General features: G+C 37.7%; 1 protein-coding gene across 1 annotated transcript; it reads right to left on the bottom strand.

Moving 5' to 3' along the window:
• Window positions 1-3,443: 3,443 nt before the first annotated feature.
• Window positions 3,444-6,080, bottom strand: LOC113893758 (olfactory receptor 10AD1). The gene is given in 1 exon segment (XM_027543620.1): window positions 3,444-6,080. A coding segment is annotated over 1 exon segment (837 nt). The 5' UTR covers window positions 4,479-6,080; the 3' UTR covers window positions 3,444-3,641.
• Between the last annotated feature and the right edge of the window lie 14,716 nt (window positions 6,081-20,796).

A 20,796-nucleotide genomic window follows, 5' to 3' on the forward strand; every position in this document is an offset into this window, starting at 1 on the left:
AACTAGTCAATTTTCCTTCAAGTGTTCTGACCAGGCTCTAGCTGCAGCTTCTGCTCCTAAGGAAGCTGGGATTCTCTGTGTTCACCTGTGTCCCAGTTTTTGGAGTGGTGGTTTGCCCTGTGACTTCAGTTCTCCAATGGACCTAAGAAGTGTTGATGTTCAGTTTGTTCATTCGTTTTTCTTTTTCACTGATGAAGGTGGGAGTGACAACTTCTAAGCCCCATACTCTTTCCATGTAAGATTAGACTTATAATTCATTCTTAATTAGAATTATGTTTCTCAATTTCCAAACATATGGGTTTCTTTCCAGGTATCTTTTTGATACTGATTGCTAACTTTTTTTTTTTTCTTTTCTATTTTATTTTATTTTTTAACTTTACAATATTGTATTGGTTTTGCCATATATCAACATGAATCAATTGCTAACTTTTAACTGCATTATGATTAGAGAACTTGGCTTGTGTGATTCCTTACCTATGAAATGTTTTAAGGTTTGTTTTATGGACCAACATGCAGGCTATTTTGAGGAATTTTCCATTTGTTTTTGTACTAGATACCTGTTACTCAGCCAGTGGGTGTGGTGCTCTGTCGCTCAGTCGTGTCCGAATTTGCAGCCCCATGGACTGTAGTCCGTCAGGCTCCTCCATTCATGGAATTTTCCAGGCAAGAATACTGGAGTGGGGTGCCATTTCCTATTCTAGGGGATCTTCCTGATCCAGGTACAAACCCGTGTCTCTTCATCTCCTGCACTGGCAGGCAAATTCTTTACTACTTGTTCCACCTGGGAAGCCCTAGTGGGTGCAGCGGAAGGAAATAATTGGTGTACTTATGTAGGACCAATAAGGGGAATTATAAAGATGCAGGAGTCAAAGAGGGATGGAAAAGCACCCTAGGCTCTCAAGAGTGGGACCAGGTACTACCTTACAGGAACAGGGAAGGGAGCTGTAAAAGAAGGCCACTTGATAGGGGCTCTGGAACATCAGGGAAGGAGACAGGAAAATAAACACACCCACTCTCTTCCTGCTTTCCTCTACTCTTACTAACTCTTATTAGTTGAACCCAACCAGAGCTTAGAAGGTAATGAAGGCAGTCAACAAAAGTCTATCTATCAGGACACAGATCAGGGGAGAAAGTATGCATTTAGTTTTAGAAGGGCAAAAAAAAAAAAAAATGTCTAGCATACATAAAAGGTAGAGCGGACCCTTCAGGATGGGTGGAGCATATGGGTGGGGAAATATAAGCATTGGTAAAAGGAGGAGATTGGTAAAGTGGATGAGAAAAAGTATTGAAATTATAGGTAGTATTTCCATAATAGCGTACATGGTTTGCACACATTTCACTAAATGGCATTGTAAGAGTCCCACTGTAAACAGGCGGAGGTGATGAATGGTGAGACTGAGCTAGGCAAAAATGTGAGATTTGTGGGAACAAGGGAAGGATGGATATTGGGTGGATGAATTTTGGTTGGAAGTAACAGAGGGAAAGGGTAGAATTTAAGTAGGAATCCAGACTAGTGATAGACAGAAGGGCATGACTGGCCAGGAAATTCCTGTAACTTGAAAAAAAAAGTTGGTGGGGGTAAGGGTAAGTTTAAATAGAGACAAACAGAGAGGTTTTAGGGAAGGTTTTTATTACAACTATTTACATGGATTGTTGCTATGGCAGTGTCAGCAGAAATCCTGCCCACAGTCCAGCAGAAAATGACTTTGCAGATAAGATAGAATTCTGTATTCTAAATTCTCCTTGGTTTCCTCCTATCTCTTCCCTCCCCATATCAATAACTCTCATCATTTTTATGATTCTTCCATTTTAACACCTCATCTCTCCTTGACATTACTGACATCTTTGGCCATACAAGTCTTTATTTTAGGGGATTTCCTTTGTATTATAGAATGTTCAGCAGCATCTCTGGTCTCTACCTACTAGATGCTAGTACCTTACTCTTTCCTCCAGTAGTGACAACCAAAAAAATACCTTCAGATATTGCTGAATACCCCTGGGGGAGAAAATCATCCCTACTTAGAACCTCTGCTCTAGATTTTCAGAAATGGAACAGTGGTGGGGAAGACAGAAGATAGAACTGTAAGTGTAGTTTCAGGAAATGTAGTATATTATAGGTAAAGCAAGAGATAGGAAGGAATCTTCATGAAAAAAAAGGATACACTTAAACTGTATCCAGGTTAGTGTCAAAATTTACAAGTTGTAGCAAATAAATGTGTAAATAGGTCAAAGTGCTATTATATATTCTTGTACAATGCAGATGTCACTCAAAGATTTCTTGATCCTAGGAGATTTCTATCTACAGCTCCCACCCCCAGTTTACAACGTGGGGAAGTAGGTGCTCTCCAGAGACTTTTGCTCTTGCTTCTGTTCTTCCTCTTCTCCATCAAAAATCCACATGCATTTGACATACAGCTCCTCCTCTTGCTGCCTCTGAGAAGTAATCCTATTAATCAATTCTTATATAGGGAGACAAATTTCATGGAGAATTTTGAGGCAGGCATAGAGGGATGGTGTCACATACCTTACAGTGTATTTCTCCTGCTGCTGCTGCTGCTAAGTTGCTTCAGTCGTGTCCGGCTCTGTGAGACCCCATAGATGGCAGCCAACCAGGCTTCCCCATCCCTGGGATTCTCCAGGCAAGAACACTGGAGTGGGTTGCCATTTCCTTCTCCAGTGCATGAAAGTGAAAAGTGAAAGTGAAGTCACTCAGTCATGTCCGACTCTTAGCGACCCCATGGACTGCAGCCTTCCAGGCTCCTCTGTCCATGGGATTTTCCAGGCAAGAGTACTGGAGTGGGGTGCCATTGCCTTCTCCACTATTTCTCCTACTCATTGTTTTTTTTCCCCTATGTTCCACATCCTTTTGTTTCCCTCATGGCTCTCAATCTGCTCCTTTCTCAATCTTAATGTTCCTACCAGTTGACTTTGCCCTGGAAAGAAATGCTCTGGAAAGAATGAACTTGTCATCCTCTTTGATGAATTTCTCTAGAGGATCATACTACTTTCCCCCAAATTTTGGAATACACTCCTCCATTTTATTACACTTGCCCCTCCAATCATGAAAATGTATAACTAAGAGAAATTTGGTGGAAGTGAAATTAGATAGATGAGCATTATTAAACATCAACAGGATCTTCCATAAAGATTGTGGTGCTGGAGACAACTCTTGAGAGTCCCTTGGACATCAAGGAGATCAAACCAGTTAATCCTAAAGGAAATCAACCCTGAATATTCATTGGAAGGACTAATGCTGAAACTGAAGTTCCAATACTTGGTTTGAAGGGCTGACTCATTGGAAAAGACCCTGATGCTGGGAAAGATTGAGAGCAAGAGGAGAATGGAGTGGCAGAGGATGAGATGGTTAGATAGCATCACTGACTCAATGGAGATGAGTTTGAGCAAACTCTGGGAGATAGTGAAGGATGGGGAAGCCTTGTGTGCAGCAGTCCACGGGGTCACAAAGAGTCAGACACAACTTAGCAACTGAACAACAACAGCAGGATCTTTCAAGTCTTATACTAGCAGAAAGGAAGCCGTGAGTACTCCTTCCTGGAGCTTGTCAGCTAGTGAATCTCCCACTTCTTCCGGCTGCAGGAGGGGAAGTCAGGGGAAGTAGCTGCCCGTCCAGGTGTTTCTAACTACACAGACTCTGCTTGGGAAAGGCTGCTTCTCCCAAGGGCCCTCGCCATGGCCCCCTTCATTTCTTTGTTTCGGAAACTGTAGATGACGGGGTTGCACATGGGGGTGATGACGGTGTAGAGGAGGGAGAAAGGCTTGTCTTTGTCAGGACCGTGTGTGCTGCGGGGGTTCATGTAAGAGAACATGGCCGAGGTGTAGAAAAAGATGACCACGGTCAGATGAGAGGCACAAGTAGAGAAGGTCTTGCCTCAACCAGAGGAGGAGTTCCTGCCCAGGATGGAGGCCAGGATGCGGGCATAGGAGATGACGATGAGCACCATGGGGCTGAGCAGCACCACAATGGCATCGGCAAAGATGACTCTCAGGCTAAACTGGGGGTCTCCACAGGAGAGAGCAATCACTATGGGGGCCTCACAGAAGAAGTTTTCTATGTGGTTGTCTCTGCAGAAGGGACCACAAAATGTCATGTAGTCAAGAAGGATGCCATTGATCAGCCCAAAGAACCAGGCTGTACTCACCAGTCTCACACAGACCTGCCGGCTCATGATCTGGGCATAGCTAAGTGGGTGGCAGATGGCAACATAACGGTCATAGGCCATGAAAGCCAAGAGGATGCACTCAGCCACACCCACACCAAAAACCAGATACATCTGGGTTAAGCAGGAGGCAAAGGTGAGAGTGTGATTCTTTATCACTAGGTGGATCAGCATCTGTGGGATGGTGGTGGTGATGAAGCAGACATCCAGGAAGGACAGGTGGCCAAGGAAGAAGTACATGGGGCTGTTGAGCCTGGGGTCTGTCCAGGTGATGAAAATGATGAGGCCATTCATGGCCATGGCAAGGCTGTAGAGGGCTAGGAAGAGGGCAAAGAGCAATGCCCGAGTGGATGGAGAGCTCTGCTCAAAGCCCACGAGGATAAACTCAGTCACGGTGCTGCCATTCCTTGTGTCTACCACCTGGGGCCTGCTTGAGAAGGGAAGATAGATAAAGCACAGATAAGAGAGTAGGGTATAGGTAGGGGAAAATGAGTGAAAGATATGGGAATCTCAGTAAACTGCACGTGAGTCGGCACTGTCACGGGCACTGAAAATACTAGTTTTATTGCAGGCTGCGATAATGGAACCATAGTATAACCAAGGCAGATCTATTATCCTTTCTACAAATCAGGCTGTACTTGAAATACCATATCCAGTTCTGGACCTCTATTTTAAATGATTATCCACCAAAGGGATTATGTTCAGACAAAAAAGATGGTGAATGATCTAGAAACCACGTGACAGACTTTTAAAGGAAACTTTAAGGGGAAGTCTTAGGGACACTCTGAGAGGTCCTTTTTAAATGTTCATAGGTTTTTCATCTAGAAGAGAGAATTTACTTTTTCTATGTAACCTCAATAAGTAGAACTCAAACCAGAGAGTAGAAATACTAGAGGAAAAAAATGACTGCTATTTCTTATGATAAATTTTTTTTGGTTCTTTTAAATGTACAACCAATGTCTGCTCCTTGTGGAACATCTGGAAAATACCAAAAAAGCAAAAGCTAAATAAATAAATAAAAAGAATCAACCAGAGGGAAACTACAATCTATATTTTAGTTCATGTATTTTCAGTAGGTTTTTTTTTTAATGTTTATATTTTAAAAGCTTTGAAGACCAAAACAAGGCTGAGTGGAAACTTCCATAGGAACTTAAGTGAGGGGAGTATATTTTCAAGAAGAAATGCAGTGATTACAACTGATTCCAGGTTGGGGAATGCAATGCAATATAGGGAGGAAGTAAAAAGAATAAAAATTCATCTTCATTTGAATGCGGAACTGGGAACAACTGCACTTCACTCCACTTTACAGTCAAAAATGGTTTATTCATTTAATAAACGAATGCCTAGTGTGTTCCGTATACTGAGCTGGGTGCCAAGGATATAAAATCATGCAGAGAACTTACTCCCTGACTCCATGGATATTATACTATACCCCAAGTAATTAAATCAGGAGGATAAGTGAGCTCATAGAAAATCCATATAACATATGGACAATATTAATAAAAAGCAAACATGTATGGGCAGATATATTTCAAACTCTATCGCCTCCATACAGGGAATGTACCCTTTGGAAGGGTCATGAAACACTTGCAACATATTATTGGTATATTAGAGTATAAAAAAATCTTAAATGAATTCTTAAGGTCCAAAAAAGTTCAGATCATATCGACCACACTAAAACTAGGCATTAAAATTCTTCTTAAATTTCCACATAGAGGAGATTTCTTAAAATTTATTTATTTTCTCCCCTTGATGAGAGAAAAAGAGTACAGGTGTCAGCTAGTGTATGGGATTTTCCTTAAGAATACTGTTTATCATCACATTGCACACTTCAAATATCATATAATTTTTTTAAATTATACCTCAATAAAGGTGAAAAAAGCCTGTCAAATCCAAGTGGGAAAAAAAAAGGAATATTGCTTGCTCATTTTTTTTTTTAACTTCAAGAAAAGAAATAAACTCTTACTGAATATATAAATTTAGAGGGTATTGTTTTGATAAATTGTGGATAACATTCTTCTGATCAGCAGGGCTTCCAGGAGTGTTGCACCATTTGTGCACTGCCCAAAGGCTCCTGAAGGTCACAGTGGCTGCTGAAGTCCAGCCTTTGCTCAGCTTAACCAAGCCGTGTACCCTGGTGAGGGGCTGTGTGGATTCAAAGTGGTACCTTACTTCTAATCCTGTTCTGAGAGGGAGTGACTTTTTAAAATTAACCCGAATATACCATGTATGTTAGGAAGATGTGGCCATGAGGATAATTAAATTTCACCACTTGTTTTTTTTTTCCATCTGATAAGACTGGTGAAGTCTTTGAATGAATAATAATAACTAAGCCTATGTTCTACTGAGTGGGTTTTATGAATAAAAAGGCAGTAGGTATTTCTTCTAATGTGGTAGTACTCAAAGTGTGGTCCACAGACTAGTAGCAGCAGAAGGGTCACCTGGGAACTTCATAGAAATTATATTGGGCCTCACTCCAGATCTACAGAGTCATAAACCCTGGGGATGGAGTCTAGCAATCAGTGTTATAACAAGCCTTCCACGTGATTCTGATGTACATTAAACATCGAAACACTACTAATGCAGGTGAAGGCAAAGTATAGCCCTCAAGACAAATATAGTCCATTGTTTATTTTTATAAATAAAATTTAATTGGAACACAGCCACACTAATCTGCTTATGTATTGTCTGTGGTTGTTTTTCCACTACAAAGGCAGAGCTGAATATTTGCCAAAGACCATTTAGCCTGCAAATATGACTGTCAGATTTAACAAATAAAAATATTAGATGCCCAGTTAAATGTGATTTTTCAGATAATCAATGAATAATTTTTTATTACAAATATGTTCCATGCAATACTAGTAAATCAATGCATGGAAGCTAAAATATTTACTAGCTGGTCCTTTACAGAAAAGGTTTGCTGACTCTTGCATAATCTTATGATTGTAGAGTGGACTTGCCTCCAATAGGAGCATGTAAGGGAGGCAATGAGAAAAAGGCCTTATTCCTGATCACACACCTGGGATTCTGGCGGGCTGAGTCTCAAGTACTTCCCTCCCAATTAGAAGACTCAAACTAAGAGATCAACCTGCCTGGGCTGGAAGGGCAGCTGGTGCCACTTGCTTTTCTGTTTATTAAACTTATTATATGAGTTATTTTCTTTAATGCCTGCTGTTACACATGTTCAATTAAGATAGAGTGGATGTTTTAGAAGAATTTTGCTACTAAACCAGAAGGGATTTTGTAACAACAATAAAACTAGGCATGGTTATGAAAAACACTCCATCTAGTAAACATTGAAAAACAAAAAGCCCTCTGAAAACAACTTTTAGATAGATCAAACAGGGAATCAAAAGATTAATTACAGACTAAAAAAATAATGATAATAAAAGGAAGCATATATCAATAAATATACACACAAGTATTTGTTAAAGGAAAAGTTAATAGCCTGAAATACTTGCATTAAGAATAAGAAATAAAGATAAATTAAATGAAGTGAAATAGCTCAAGAAGTTAGAAGCAGATAAAATTAACATAAGCAAAACCAAAAGGGAATATATGGAAAGATCAAAAAAGAAATAATTGAATACAAAAACAGAAAAAAGTAGTTAATAAATAAACTCAGAGTTAATAAATAAACTCAAAGATAATAAATAATTTCAAAGAAATTGGTCCTCTGAAAACATCAATAAAATAGACGAACTATTATTTACATAAGGACAACAAAAATGAGATGAGAGGAAGAAAGCACAATATACAAGTTATAAACAAGTTTTAATAATCACAGCCACAAAGGAAAAAAAATAGTTATGCCACAGTATTTTGCCTATGACCATCGGGTTTGAAGGTCAGAGGAAAAGATTATTTTCCAGGTAAATGTTAATATAAATCACTAAAATTCATTAAAGAAAATATAGAAACCAAACTAAACCAAACCAAACTAAACTTAATGAAATGAAGCAGTTCTGAACTTTGGCTTCACATTATAGTCTCTTGAGTTTTAAAATGTTGCCATGATGTTGCTGTGCCTATGTTGCAAACCAGACATATTTAAAACAATGTAAGGGGAGAGATTCAGGCATCAGTGTTTTTAAAAACTTCCCAGGTCGTTCCAATGTTGCAGTCAAGTTTGAGAAGTACTAAAATGGAGAAAATTGACAAAGAGCTAAGCCCCAAATGGCTCCAGACCATGATAGTTTCCTGAGTTCTTTCTAATTTTGCAGCAATCAAATATTTTTGACAGTTTATGATAGAAAAAATAATGGGTTCCTAACTACTTTTACAAAGTCATCAAACTGTTGAATCCAAACTCTGAGAAGTATACAAAAGAAAATTATAACTAAGACAGTTTATTAATAATGATGAGTCAGGCAAAGTAAAATCTTAACAAATAGAATTCATCAATGCAAAGAAAAATTCATCATGATCTAGTGAAATCCATTCCAGTGATTTAAGGTTCTGCTTATGTTAGGAATTCTAGTACTGTAACTACCATAATAATATGTCAAAGGTGAGAATATTCTAAATTATAAATGAGATGTTTGATAAAATTCAATAGTGATACCTGATTATTAAAATTTCTTAGTAAAGCAGTACTTGAAAGAGGTTTCCATGTCATAATTTAAAAATTTATCTAAATTAAAATAATTATGAAACACATTATGCATTATGTACTATTTGTTCTGACGTGTAATATTAAGTTTTTAAAGCTTCAAAACCATACATGGAATAGATAGTCTTTCTTTCATCCTTATTTTACAAACACACAGAAAAGGGGAGCAATTTGCCCAATATCATGCAGACACTTGAATTAAAATCTGAGAGTCTGATTCCAAAAGGTACAGTCAACTGCCCCCACAGCTTCAGAGTTTTGGATGCCCTATAATTACTAGCCAAAGTATCTGAAAAATGAATTCAAGAGGTAGTATGTTGGTACATGTTTAACAGATGGCTCTTCCAGGGACACCTGATTTGTAACATTTGCCAGTTTCCATAGTGTAAATATTCCCATATGACCTGCTGCTGCTGCTGCTGCTAAGTTGCTTCAGTCGTGTCCAACTCTGTGCGACCCCGGAAATAGCAGCATACCAGGCTCCCCTGTCCCTGGGATTCTCCAGGCAAGAACACTGGAGTGGGTTGCCATTTCCTTTTCCAATGCATGAAAGTGAAAAGTGAAAGTGAAGTCACTCAGTCACGCCTGACTCTTAGCGACCCCATGGACTGCAGCCCACCAGGCTCCTCCGTCCATGGGATTTTCCAGGCAAGAGTACTGGAGTGGGGTGCCATTGCCTTCTCCGCCCATATGACTTACTTTGCTAGAAATGTGACACCACTAAGCATGGAGTTAGGAAGGGATGCCCGTCACATTACTGTTGTATGCTTTTCCAACCATATGGATACAACAGATGTAAATACAGGACCTTGAGAGGATAGATAATAGTAAAATGTAGTGAAAAACTTAGAAAGTAATGAATTTTTAGTATCTATTACCTGTGTCTTATAATATATTTAATGGTTTGTTATAATATGTTAAAATGGCCATGTTTAACAATCAGTTCTTAAAATGCCTCAAAATTTAACAATTGGTTCTTCAGAGCTGGTACCAACTGGGTTCAGCACACCACTGGAGTGAAAAGGAAGGGCAGAATTATCATTTGCAGGCGTATTGTTAGCATTGGTGAAGACTTTTAGGATTAGGTGCATTTCTTCCTTTCTCTTTATGTTTCTGCCTCAGCCTACAGGGAGGCCAGATTTTCTACCTAGGAGGGGATAGGATAAGAGTACAGAAAACACTTTTGACCTCACTGTTCATCTTTCCTGTAGAAATAACTTAAATATCCCTCAGTTGAGCACTGGTTACGCATATTATGGTACATACAAAAAATGGGAAAATCTTGTAGAAATTATGTCTTACCTCATTCTGTTGCTATAGCTAGAAACGGTCTGCTTGTCACCAAACCATTTCAACAGGTAAGAAGGACAGTCTCATGGAGGCTGTGGATGAGCTAGCCTAGGCAGGACAATGGAACTTGGGGTCCTCTCTGGAAGAAACAGTACCCCATTAGCTTACATGAAATTTCTTACATGAAATCCCTTACGTGAAATTTCTCAAATCATTCCAGATGAATGTCAACTCAGGTAAAGTTTCTTTACTCACTTACAGTAATTTCTAGTTTACAAAGCATACTTATGTATATTATTCTGTTTAACTCTTATAAAAACCTATTAAATAGGTACTATCTCCATTTTACAGAGGAGGAAAACTGAGGCTCAGAGAGCTAAAGTAACTTGCCCAAGATCATACATCTAGCAAATAAAAGTAATGAGATTCAGACCAGGCCTGTTAAGTCCTTATAATAACTTTTCCCAAGCTGCTTAAGGCAGAGATGTCACTACCTCCTGTAGGTTATACAGTTACTTAATGTCACATTTTGGTCAGGAATATACACACACAGCCACCCATGTACACACACATATGTGATAATTCATATTTCATTATAGTTATAGGCTTCCTTCTTTGAAATTAATCCCTAATAAAAACAATATATTATGAAGGAAGAATTCTCTTTAAGATTTGGAGCTATTGATTAGCCATTTTAGCCTTTTTCCTTAGGTTAAATATTTACAGGCCCTTTTATGATGCCTTGCTATCCTTATTTCCTCATTATCTTTAAAGTTTCCAGAAAGAAGAAAAGAAGCAACTAAAGAAGACATTGACTGGAGGCTTGGAGACAAGTATAAGAACTAAAGCAGCACATACACTTTGTATTTAAAAAATTCAGTGTATATAATTCCCCTGGCTAACAGACTGATGAGATCATCCTTGAAACAAAGAATATATTGTGGAGGGCGCTGAATCAGAACACTGAAAAGAAAGACTAATGAGGTTAAGAAGGAATATTCTGGGAGATACCCCTATTCAACTATAGTAAAGAGCTCTCCTCTAATGATCATAAGACAGAACAATAGAAAATAGAAGTAAGTGCAACAAGAATATTAAGTTAGACTAAAGGAATGTTTTAGTATTTTAACAAGGAGTTTGAAAGCATCAAGTGACTGACCAAGGAGTAATGAAAGACCTTTTCTGTACTCATTGCAAATAGGACAGATTTCAGTGCATCAGGTCTCATTTCAGGTCAAAATGGTCCAAAAGCACAGTGGACTGGAGCCTATGCTTCCTTCTGTGTTTGCTTGTGTGTTAATAGCATTAAGATACAGCCACACTCACTCCTCTCCATATCCAATTAGCCTTTCGTTCCCTCTTTTCAACCTCCCCTACCAGCTTTATGCACCCTCCACTCCATTTACGATTTACCATACACAATCCATCTATTTGTTCATTCAGTTTTTGTTTGGTGCCTACCATGCACACACTCCAGTCCTGGCCTCCACACTTTTACACATACTGGTCGTTTTTTATGTTATTGTCCTTTACCCCTATTGGCTTCTGGTGAATTCTTTCTTATCTTTTGTGATGCAAATTATATACTGCTTCCTCAGCAAAGCCTTCCCCAATAAACTATCACCTCTCCCGTTCTTTTCTTTTAATGAAAAATCACTTAATTTCTTTTCAGAAGTAAGCTGTTTTGATTCCATTATTTGCTCTTTAAGCCACAAATGTTGTGGACAGTTAATACAAGGCCCTCCAAATGATCAGAAGAATTAAATTAGCTTTATAACAATTCTGGCAGTAGACCAATACTGATATATTTAACAATCTTTATCATGGATTAGCTAAGAAATAAATACTAAATATAACATTGAAATAATCAATACAAAATAAAACTGAAAATAGGTAAAACTATATGCAGCAAGATTTAGATCTATAAATTTTGACTTGGGAAAATGGGACTGGATAAAAATAAGGCCCACAAAATAAATCTCATAGAAGCAGAAGCTATCATGGTAAAATTGATTTGAACAGAAGACTGATAGAAGTATATTGATAAGTTAAACATAAATAAGTTAGTCTGGATCAAAATAACTTCAGTATTTTTATTCACATGACAAAACTGGAAATATTTTAAGTAGTATACTAGAAAACTGATCAAGGAATTAATTTGGGTTAATGAATTTATTAAGATTAAGTCATATCAATAATTCAATGGTGCTGGTATAATTCTGATTTAAATGCTGTTATTCACTAACATAGAATCAGTCAGAAGGCTACAACATTGAGAGGAAAATAACTGTAGAATCGTTAATAGTGGGACAAAAATATGTATTGGTTCTCCAGCACAAAGCAAACTTCTGATTAATGGTTTCTGAACAAGTAAATGAATATTTAAACAATGTGATTTTTGTTGATCACTTTCTATCTATGTAACCCACTAACTGAAATTTACCTGAAATTCATATTTATCAAATTTGAAATATTTAATACATAATTCAGTCTGAAAAATTTGCGTTTTTAGCTTTCTTTTGAACATTTCAAGGAGTTTTAAATTCCAATTGATCTATGTATCCTCCTACCTTAATTTTAAATAAACAAAAATATGTATTACTCAGGAAATGAGAGCATGCAATACAGAGAAAAAGGGACAAATTAGAGAAACCACCATGATAACGCTGAATATTTCTTCACTATTTCATTGATCCTTCTGCTTTCCAAGAAAGAAAGAGAGAACCTTAGGGCAAGGGAAGCAAACTGAGGAATGTAAATTGATTTTTTATTTAGTTTGTTTTAAGGAAGCTTCACACCATAACTTAACCGTAGTTGTATAAAATTTTGAATATATTTCAAAAGCCCACAGGAAGAATGGAAGAAAATAGAATTTTCAATGAAGGGGAACTTCTGTGCCAAAGGTGATAAATCATCAATCAGCCTTCTGGCTCACACAGATGTGTTTTATTAAGCCACAGTCTTTCCTCTGAAGGACATCTCATGTGAAACTCAAGATATAAACTTCTAAGGGAAAAACAGAAGATCTTCCTGCACTGTGCCTATTCTTATCAATAACTAATAGAGTTAATTAGTTTATTAGAAGCCTCTAGCTCGTCCCAGTCCCAAGACTCTTACTTGTCACTCCACTGCAGAATGTTCTGATAGGAGCTCAGGCTTTGCCTAAATCACACTAGAAATCATGAAGAGAAAAAAAAAAAAGAAATCATGAAGAGAAAGATAGATTGGACTGTATCAAATGGAAAGCTGGTAGAACTAAAAAAGAAAATATAAGAGGCAACAATATATGAAATTTATTTTAAAGAGCTTGTCAAAACACCAAGATCTTAAGAGATAAGACAAGAACTAATTATTCATAAAATGGAAAAACCATTCCAAGTGTTCAAACTCATTAATAACAAACAATAGTTTTAAAACAGATACTATTTATGATCCACTGAATTATATAAATTATAAAATTATAACATGCTGGTTAAGTGGTACTCCACTCTTGGCTGGAAAGCAGTTTGAAAACATGTAACAAAAGCTTTAAAAATGTTCATTTCTTTTAATTTAGGATCTTTTAAATAATACTGACCCCAGAGTTCAATTATCTGGATTAAAATTCTGGCTTCATTGTGTTGAACTCAACAATGTTGTGCTCTATCTACCCAAACAAAGCAAAGATTTCTGACAAAATAAATAAATAAAATTCTGGCTTCAACACATATCAACTGTGTAAACTAAGGTGACTTAAATTAACATGCCTCAGCTTCCTCATCTCTAAGATGGAATAATAATGATAGTAACTACATTATATTAGTTGCTCAGGCATGTCCGACTTTTTGTGACCCCAAGGACTGTAGCCCACCAGGCTCCTCTTTCCATGGAATTTTCCAGGCAAGAGCTCCAGAGTGGGTTACCATTCTCTTCTCCAGGGGATCTTCCTGACCCAGGGATCAAACCCAGGGACTCCTGCTTTGCAGGCAGATTCTTCATCTGAGCCACCAGGGAAGCCCAGTAACTACATTATTAGATCATTATGAGGATTAAATGAATCGATATTTGTGAAGTTTTTTGACTAGTGCCTGGCACACAGTGCCAAATAAGTTTTCTAATGTGAATAGAATCAACCATTTAAAAATTTACTCCAAGAAATTAATTACCAAAGCTTTATACACAAAATTGCAAATCATGGCATTATTTATAACAGCAAAAAATAAAAAGCTATAATAGAGAAATGGTTATCTATATTATAGAAGATTAAAGTGTTGAAATATACAGTCATTAAAATTATGTTTATGAACTCTCTATAATGATGCTGAAATACTTAGTAATTTTAAGTGAAACAAAGAGCAAAATATAAACCAGCATATTTGGTATACCCATGAGTACATTAATTAAACAGCATTTTCCTTTGCATTGATAAATGATCAAAGGAAGCTCACCAAAATGTTAAAAGTGGCTCCTTGTACTTTCATATATTGATATATATATACATTTTTATGGTATAAAGTAATAGTATGTGTAATAATATTATTTTGGTATGATTTATAAAATGCACCAAAGATAAACACACTCTCACTTACTCATGACATCTTCTTACTCTTTGTGTTTAAAATACCCTTGTTAAACTGAGTAAATATTGTATATAATTAGTTTGTTTAATAAAGCTATATGTATACGTAATTAAAACATTAGGTATATTAAAAAGAAATAGATCAACTTAATAAATACATAATTTATTCATTCACTCAACAAATATTCATAAAGAACTTATTATGAGTCAGGCCCTGTTTTAGACACTTGGGAAAGAGCAATTGATCAAGACCCTGATGCTGGGGAAGACTGAGGGCAGGAGGAGAAGCGGGTGACAGAGGATGAGATGGTTGGGTGGTGTCACTGACTCAATGCACATGAGTTTGAGCAAACTCTGGGAGATAGGGAAGGACAGAGAAGCCCTGTTTACTGCAGTCCATGTGGTCGCAGAGTCAGAGACAACTGAGTGGCTGAACAACAAAGACTGTCCTCACGATGCTTCCATTCTACTGGAATTAAGAAAATAAAATAGAAATGGCTTTGGCTAAAAGAATGTTGAAGTGGCTAAAAATATACATCTCGAAGGACTGAAAAAGATTTAGAAGGGTTAAACTCATGGTATTATTAAGCAAAGTCCATCAAATTTAATAATTCTTAGACATATGCATTTCAGACAGTCATATTCTGAGATGATTTCCTTGGACGTTAAAATTAAGAGAAATAAAGACAGACCCCTAAGCAGATGCAAAAATAGAAAACTCTTAAAGAGTTGAAATCATCCAACTATCGATACACATAAGCTGTTATGAATTTGTTAAATGTGAATTTTAGGTGAATCTGTCATTGTGAAAATTAATCATTAGGCTCACAGGAGGATTAGTTTTAGGATACTTAGTTCACTCCCTTTAGGCTACGGTGGAATTAATATCTAAATAGCTTTTGTGATTTTTATGGGAATTAAAAGAAATATTGTTATCAAATACCTGGCTAAGTCTAACCTTCATCTATTATAGAGCAATTTATATTGTCATAGCCTTAGCAAAAAATAAGACATGTTCAATCCTTTCTTTACCACATAGTAGACATTTTTCAAGGTAAATGTGACCTTTCCCCCTTACTCTGACTCTTCTAGATTCTATTCTTTTATAGTTAGATCTATTGCAAAATCTCCATATTTCTGAAACATGAAGAATTATACTTCATGTCGCATGTCAGTCTGACATTGTGAGGGCCCTCACTTGGCATGACAGATCTTTACTGCTACGGACAAGACAAAAGCACAGGCTGTATTCACAAGGAAACTTCTCTGGCACCCACAAGTGAGCTGTGATTTTAGATCTTTCTTTCAATCTACTTTCTTACTTTTAGATGGATTTCATATCCACTTTGTTTCTACTTGATAGTTGTTCATTGTCTCCTCCCCAGAGACACAATCTAAGCTATAGAGCAAAAACCAAATAAAAACCTTCTGAAAATAACCACCCCTAGAAGGGGTTTTAAATAATTTGGGGAAAAGTTCACCCCTGAAAAAACATTTCACTTCCAATACTCTAAAAAGCAGAGGGAAAACAAAGTGAAAAGGTGACCAGTTAATCTACTTTTAGAATGATCTGTGAGTGTGCTTAGTCACTCACTTGTGTCCAACTCTTAGTGACCCCATGGACTGTAGCCTGCCAGGCTCCTCTGTCCATGGAATTCTCCAGGCAAGAACGCTGGAGTGGGTTGCCATTCCCTTCTCCAGGGGATCCTCCCACCCAAGGTATAGAACTCAGGTCTCCTACATTGCAGGTGGATTCTTTACTGCCTGAGCCATCAGGGAAACCCTTTAGAATGATTAGTCCTTGACTATTAAAGGCCTGGATATTTGTACAAGATGAGATTGTTGGAAATTATACACAGGTACTTTTTGATTGATGAGGTCAAAATTGAGCAGAAGATAGGCTTGTTTTAGAAGTCTTAGGGCTACAGTTAGTGTGAACTACAATGCCATTTACGTTGTCTAGAAAAACTGTACAGATTGTAAAAAGAATCAGAAATACAAAGATAGGGAGAGAAGACAGACCATCTGAAAGTCTTGGAAAGAACTAAAGCATTATCAGGTCAATGACATACATTGTATTAATATTTAGAGGTGATGGAGATACTATTTTGAAAATTGACATCTACATGTGAAATATACATATATATGGCAGATGTATAGAAAAAGCTTAGGGTTTGGAAGTAGATAAACTTACTAATAACATTTTGTTGACTGGTGTAAATATTAATTGGTAAGGAAAAACCTATATTCAATGTGACTGACCAACAGTAGTTGTTTAGTACACATTCATTACCTTCTCCTTTACTTCTTTTCTCCCTTCTTTTCTTCTTTGCACTCTGTATGTTGGAAGAGATCTTTTAAAATCTTGATCCAATGTTCCACTTACATGGAAAATTCCTGGGTAGAAACTGGTGGTTTTTAAAAAATCACTCTTCTGGATCAGGAAATTCTTTTGTATATCAGGTTAAACTCTTGTCTCATCTCAACTCCTTGCCCTACCTCCTTTTAAATTTATTTATTTTATATTCCTTAGAGAAAATGAGAAAAACTGAATTTTCATGTTATTTGCTTGTTTTGTAATATATTCACAAACCTATTTGAGACTTCCTCAGCCATCTTTTCTCAAAGGAACAGGAAAGAAAAATGCACAGATAAACAGGAAAACTATTCACAGGAAAATGAAGTGAGAGAAAAGCACAACTGGGAAAGGAGGAAGAGAAACACATCGTGAGGAAGATAAAAGGAAAAAAGGTGGATGGGAAGAAAATGGAAGATAAAGTCAAATCGGGGAATAAAGTGAAAATTAGAAATAAAGTAAGACTAGATTGTGAAAACATAACTGGGACCATCCCTTCCATCCGAGACTCTCCATGGTTTAGATTCTCTCACATATGCCTCACAACAATCTTTGAGGAACTTCATGCGAAAAGGTGCCACTAACAAGACTTTAAAACGGAAACAGAACCTCGGGAAAGAGGAAGTGACCTGACTTGTCAAGTATCTAGAAAGGTAGAGAGGTAAGACTCTAATTGTGGCCATTTAGTATCCTCAAAACCCCTGTGGATCAAGGCCATTTATCATTAGTGTATGAAAACCAAAAGAAACTTCCTGGTCCTGGGACAGTGCCCTTTCTGCTATTCATGCTGAAAGAGAATGGAAAAATTATTAAAGGTGGGGATAGAGAGAGAGGGAGATGAAAGCCATGGTGAGGGTAGACAGAGAGCCAGAGAAAGAGAAAAAAACTCCTAGAAAGAGGAAAAGCCAAATAGGAGACAGACTGAGAGGCCCACATAAGCAAAATGGCACATGTCCTTGGGTGGTACAGAATCAACCTGCTAATCTAGGAGTCTGGAACCCTCTCAATTCAACCAGGTGACTCAGAAGAGTTGGTCTGGTTTTGGGCTCTTTCTGCCTTAGGTCACTTCAAAACCAGACCAGCTGTCTCATCCAAGCCATCTGCCCCTCAGCCAGAGTAAGAAGGGCAGGTGGGCAGACTCAGAGAGCCTGATAGAAACACAGAGGGGAGATACAGAAGAAGCAACTAACTGGAGATAGTTGGGAAATCAGACGCATAGCTAGTCATCTAGAGAGGAAGAAACAGAGCAAGGGGTTAACTGAGTCAAGATCTGTGACATTTGGCTTTTTAAAATAAAAAAAATAACCCTGTGACATCTTGTATATGGCCACTGTGCTGAATCCTGTGTGATCTGAACACAAGTGGTTTCTGAGAGAGACGGTGAGTGTTCATCTCTGATGGATGCCAACAGAGGCAGAGTCAGCTTTCAGCACAGGGGAAGTATACGTTCACTGACCTTTTCCATGGGCTTTGGCATATACAAGCGAGGACATTGGCTGTGCTGCTGTCAGGCCCAGAGTGAAGGTGCTGTGAGTTCTGCTGTAAGCCAGCTGCTCATGTATACTTTGAGTTTCCAAGTCTCTATTCCCTCTGACTCTACTGTACTCTCCACGCTATCTTTCTCACTCTATCACACACACACACACGCACACACCAATGTAGCAAGAGATCCAGCAGGCTCACAACATCATGGAAGTAGAGACTGCTTCTCTCTGGCTACTATAGGAAACTTACTATAACAGATGAAGAATCCATTTTTAAGTCTGTCTTTATCTGATCAGGTCTCAGGAGTCTAAGCAGATCAGAGCAGTCTTAGGATCCTCAGGGAAACATGTCCATTGGCAAAGCGCCCTGGAAATTCTGGGTTAGTTTCAGATTTGCCAGGCAGAACATTTTTTTCCCCACCTAAGACTGCTGTTTATAAGAACTAGAGGTCATGATATTCCTGTTTCTTGACCCCTTATGTCAGACAAAGAATCCCCATTCCCCAGAGGTAGAACCTACCTATAACCTATCACTGTCAACCCGAGGGATTAAGGAAGATTCAATCCAATGTGAGATGCCAGGAAATGAAGTTTTCTTTGGAAAAATGTTTAATTCAGAACAGTTCCTAAATGAAATCGATTATCTAGTCATGTTCAAAATGTCCTACTTGTCTTGTATACTCTTTTTTTTAAACAATTGTTTTGTTAGTATAAGAATCCAAGCAAGACCTTATAAGCAACACAGCACAGGAAAGGGTGGGCCATGTCAATAAGACTAATTTTGCATACCTCTGCTGGCAGTAGGAAGGCTCTAATTTCCTCGCCTGCCCTGCTCAGATGGGTTTAGCAATTGCACAGGGTTGAAGCTACAGAGGCAGCATTTCATCAAACTTGGCCAGGGACTACAGGGCTGATAATGTGATAGTGTGCCACGTTTAAGCCTCTATTTTCACTTTCTCCTCAAGCAATCTTTGATATCATGTGCCAAGGGACAGTCCACTGGGGTGCTGAAGGAAGCCCCTTATTAGGAACCGCTTGTGTTCATGACATTAGTGCAACATGAGGAGAAACCAGAGCAGAGGGTAAGGCAAACAAAGGCCACCCTGCCAGGAGATCAGGAAACTGTCATCTGTAGAACAAGGTGAGAAACGGGGTCAACCTCTTCTAGGAGTATCTTTAGGGAAGGAATGTTATTTTGAAATTGATACATGAAACGAAGAAGATGAACAGCTTCCAATCTAGGTAGTATAGAAATAGCTTTAAATCTATCTCCCTCTGACTTTGAATCAAGATGAAGAGGCATATCCTGACCTTTCCTCAGGCCCTTGGGTTCATTCTTGAGGGACATTTTTTTCTGGGGTGATAAATAGACCTCTGTACAGGAATAACACTGGACCCTTTGTTCTTTAACCACAAATGAAGTCCTAAAGTCTTTAACTCAGTTGTCACTAAGTCTGAAAGAGTAATATCGAATATATTGCACCATCTGTAGGTATAGTGTTAAAGAAAAAACTCATCCTTATCCAATTTTTAACTGATCAAAATACAAAATACCATATTGTGCAATCTAACAAATTTTGAAGCTGGGTATAATTTTTAAAAAGGGAAATAGCTGTCCTGAATTAAGATGATTAACTCCATAAAGGGTGACATTAATTTTTTTGAGAACAAGCATTGTTGTTACTAATATTTAATAAATGGTAGAGAAGTATAACAACTGACAGGCTACTATGCACAGCTCACAAAATTCCGTGTCTTTCTTTGGGACATGGTAAACAGAATTTCTTAATTTTAATATAGTCATATGTAAGATTCCCCCTTTTTTTGTTAGTACTTTTGTCTTAAGGAACATTTCCCAACCCTGGCATCATGTAAATATTTTTATATTTTATCTTCTAAAGCTTTATTGTTTTACCAATTAGATCTAATAAATGATATGGAAGTGGTTTTTGTATTCTGCATACATCAAGTAGGAGGCAAATGTTGGTGTCATTTGTTTTCTGTATGAAAAGTAGTTGTCTGTGTATGGGTGTGCTCAATTGTTCAGTCATGTCTCATTCTTTGTGACCCCATGGACTGTAGCTCACCAGGCTTCTCTTTCCATAGAATTCTGCAAGCAAGAATACTGGAGTAGGTTGCTATATCCTACTCCAGAGGATCTTCCTGACCCAGGGATTGAACCCACATCTCCTGCATTGGCAGGCAGATTCTTTACCACTGAGCCATTGGGGAAGCCAAGTTGTTTGGGTATCCTTAATTCAAAAACCTTTTTCCATACTGCTTAGCAGTTCCACCTTTGTTATGAATGGGTTTTCATA

This window comes from Bos indicus x Bos taurus, chromosome 5 (genome assembly GCF_003369695.1).
Source record: "Bos indicus x Bos taurus breed Angus x Brahman F1 hybrid chromosome 5, Bos_hybrid_MaternalHap_v2.0, whole genome shotgun sequence".
NCBI classification, from domain to species: Eukaryota; Metazoa; Chordata; class Mammalia; order Artiodactyla; family Bovidae; genus Bos; species Bos indicus x Bos taurus.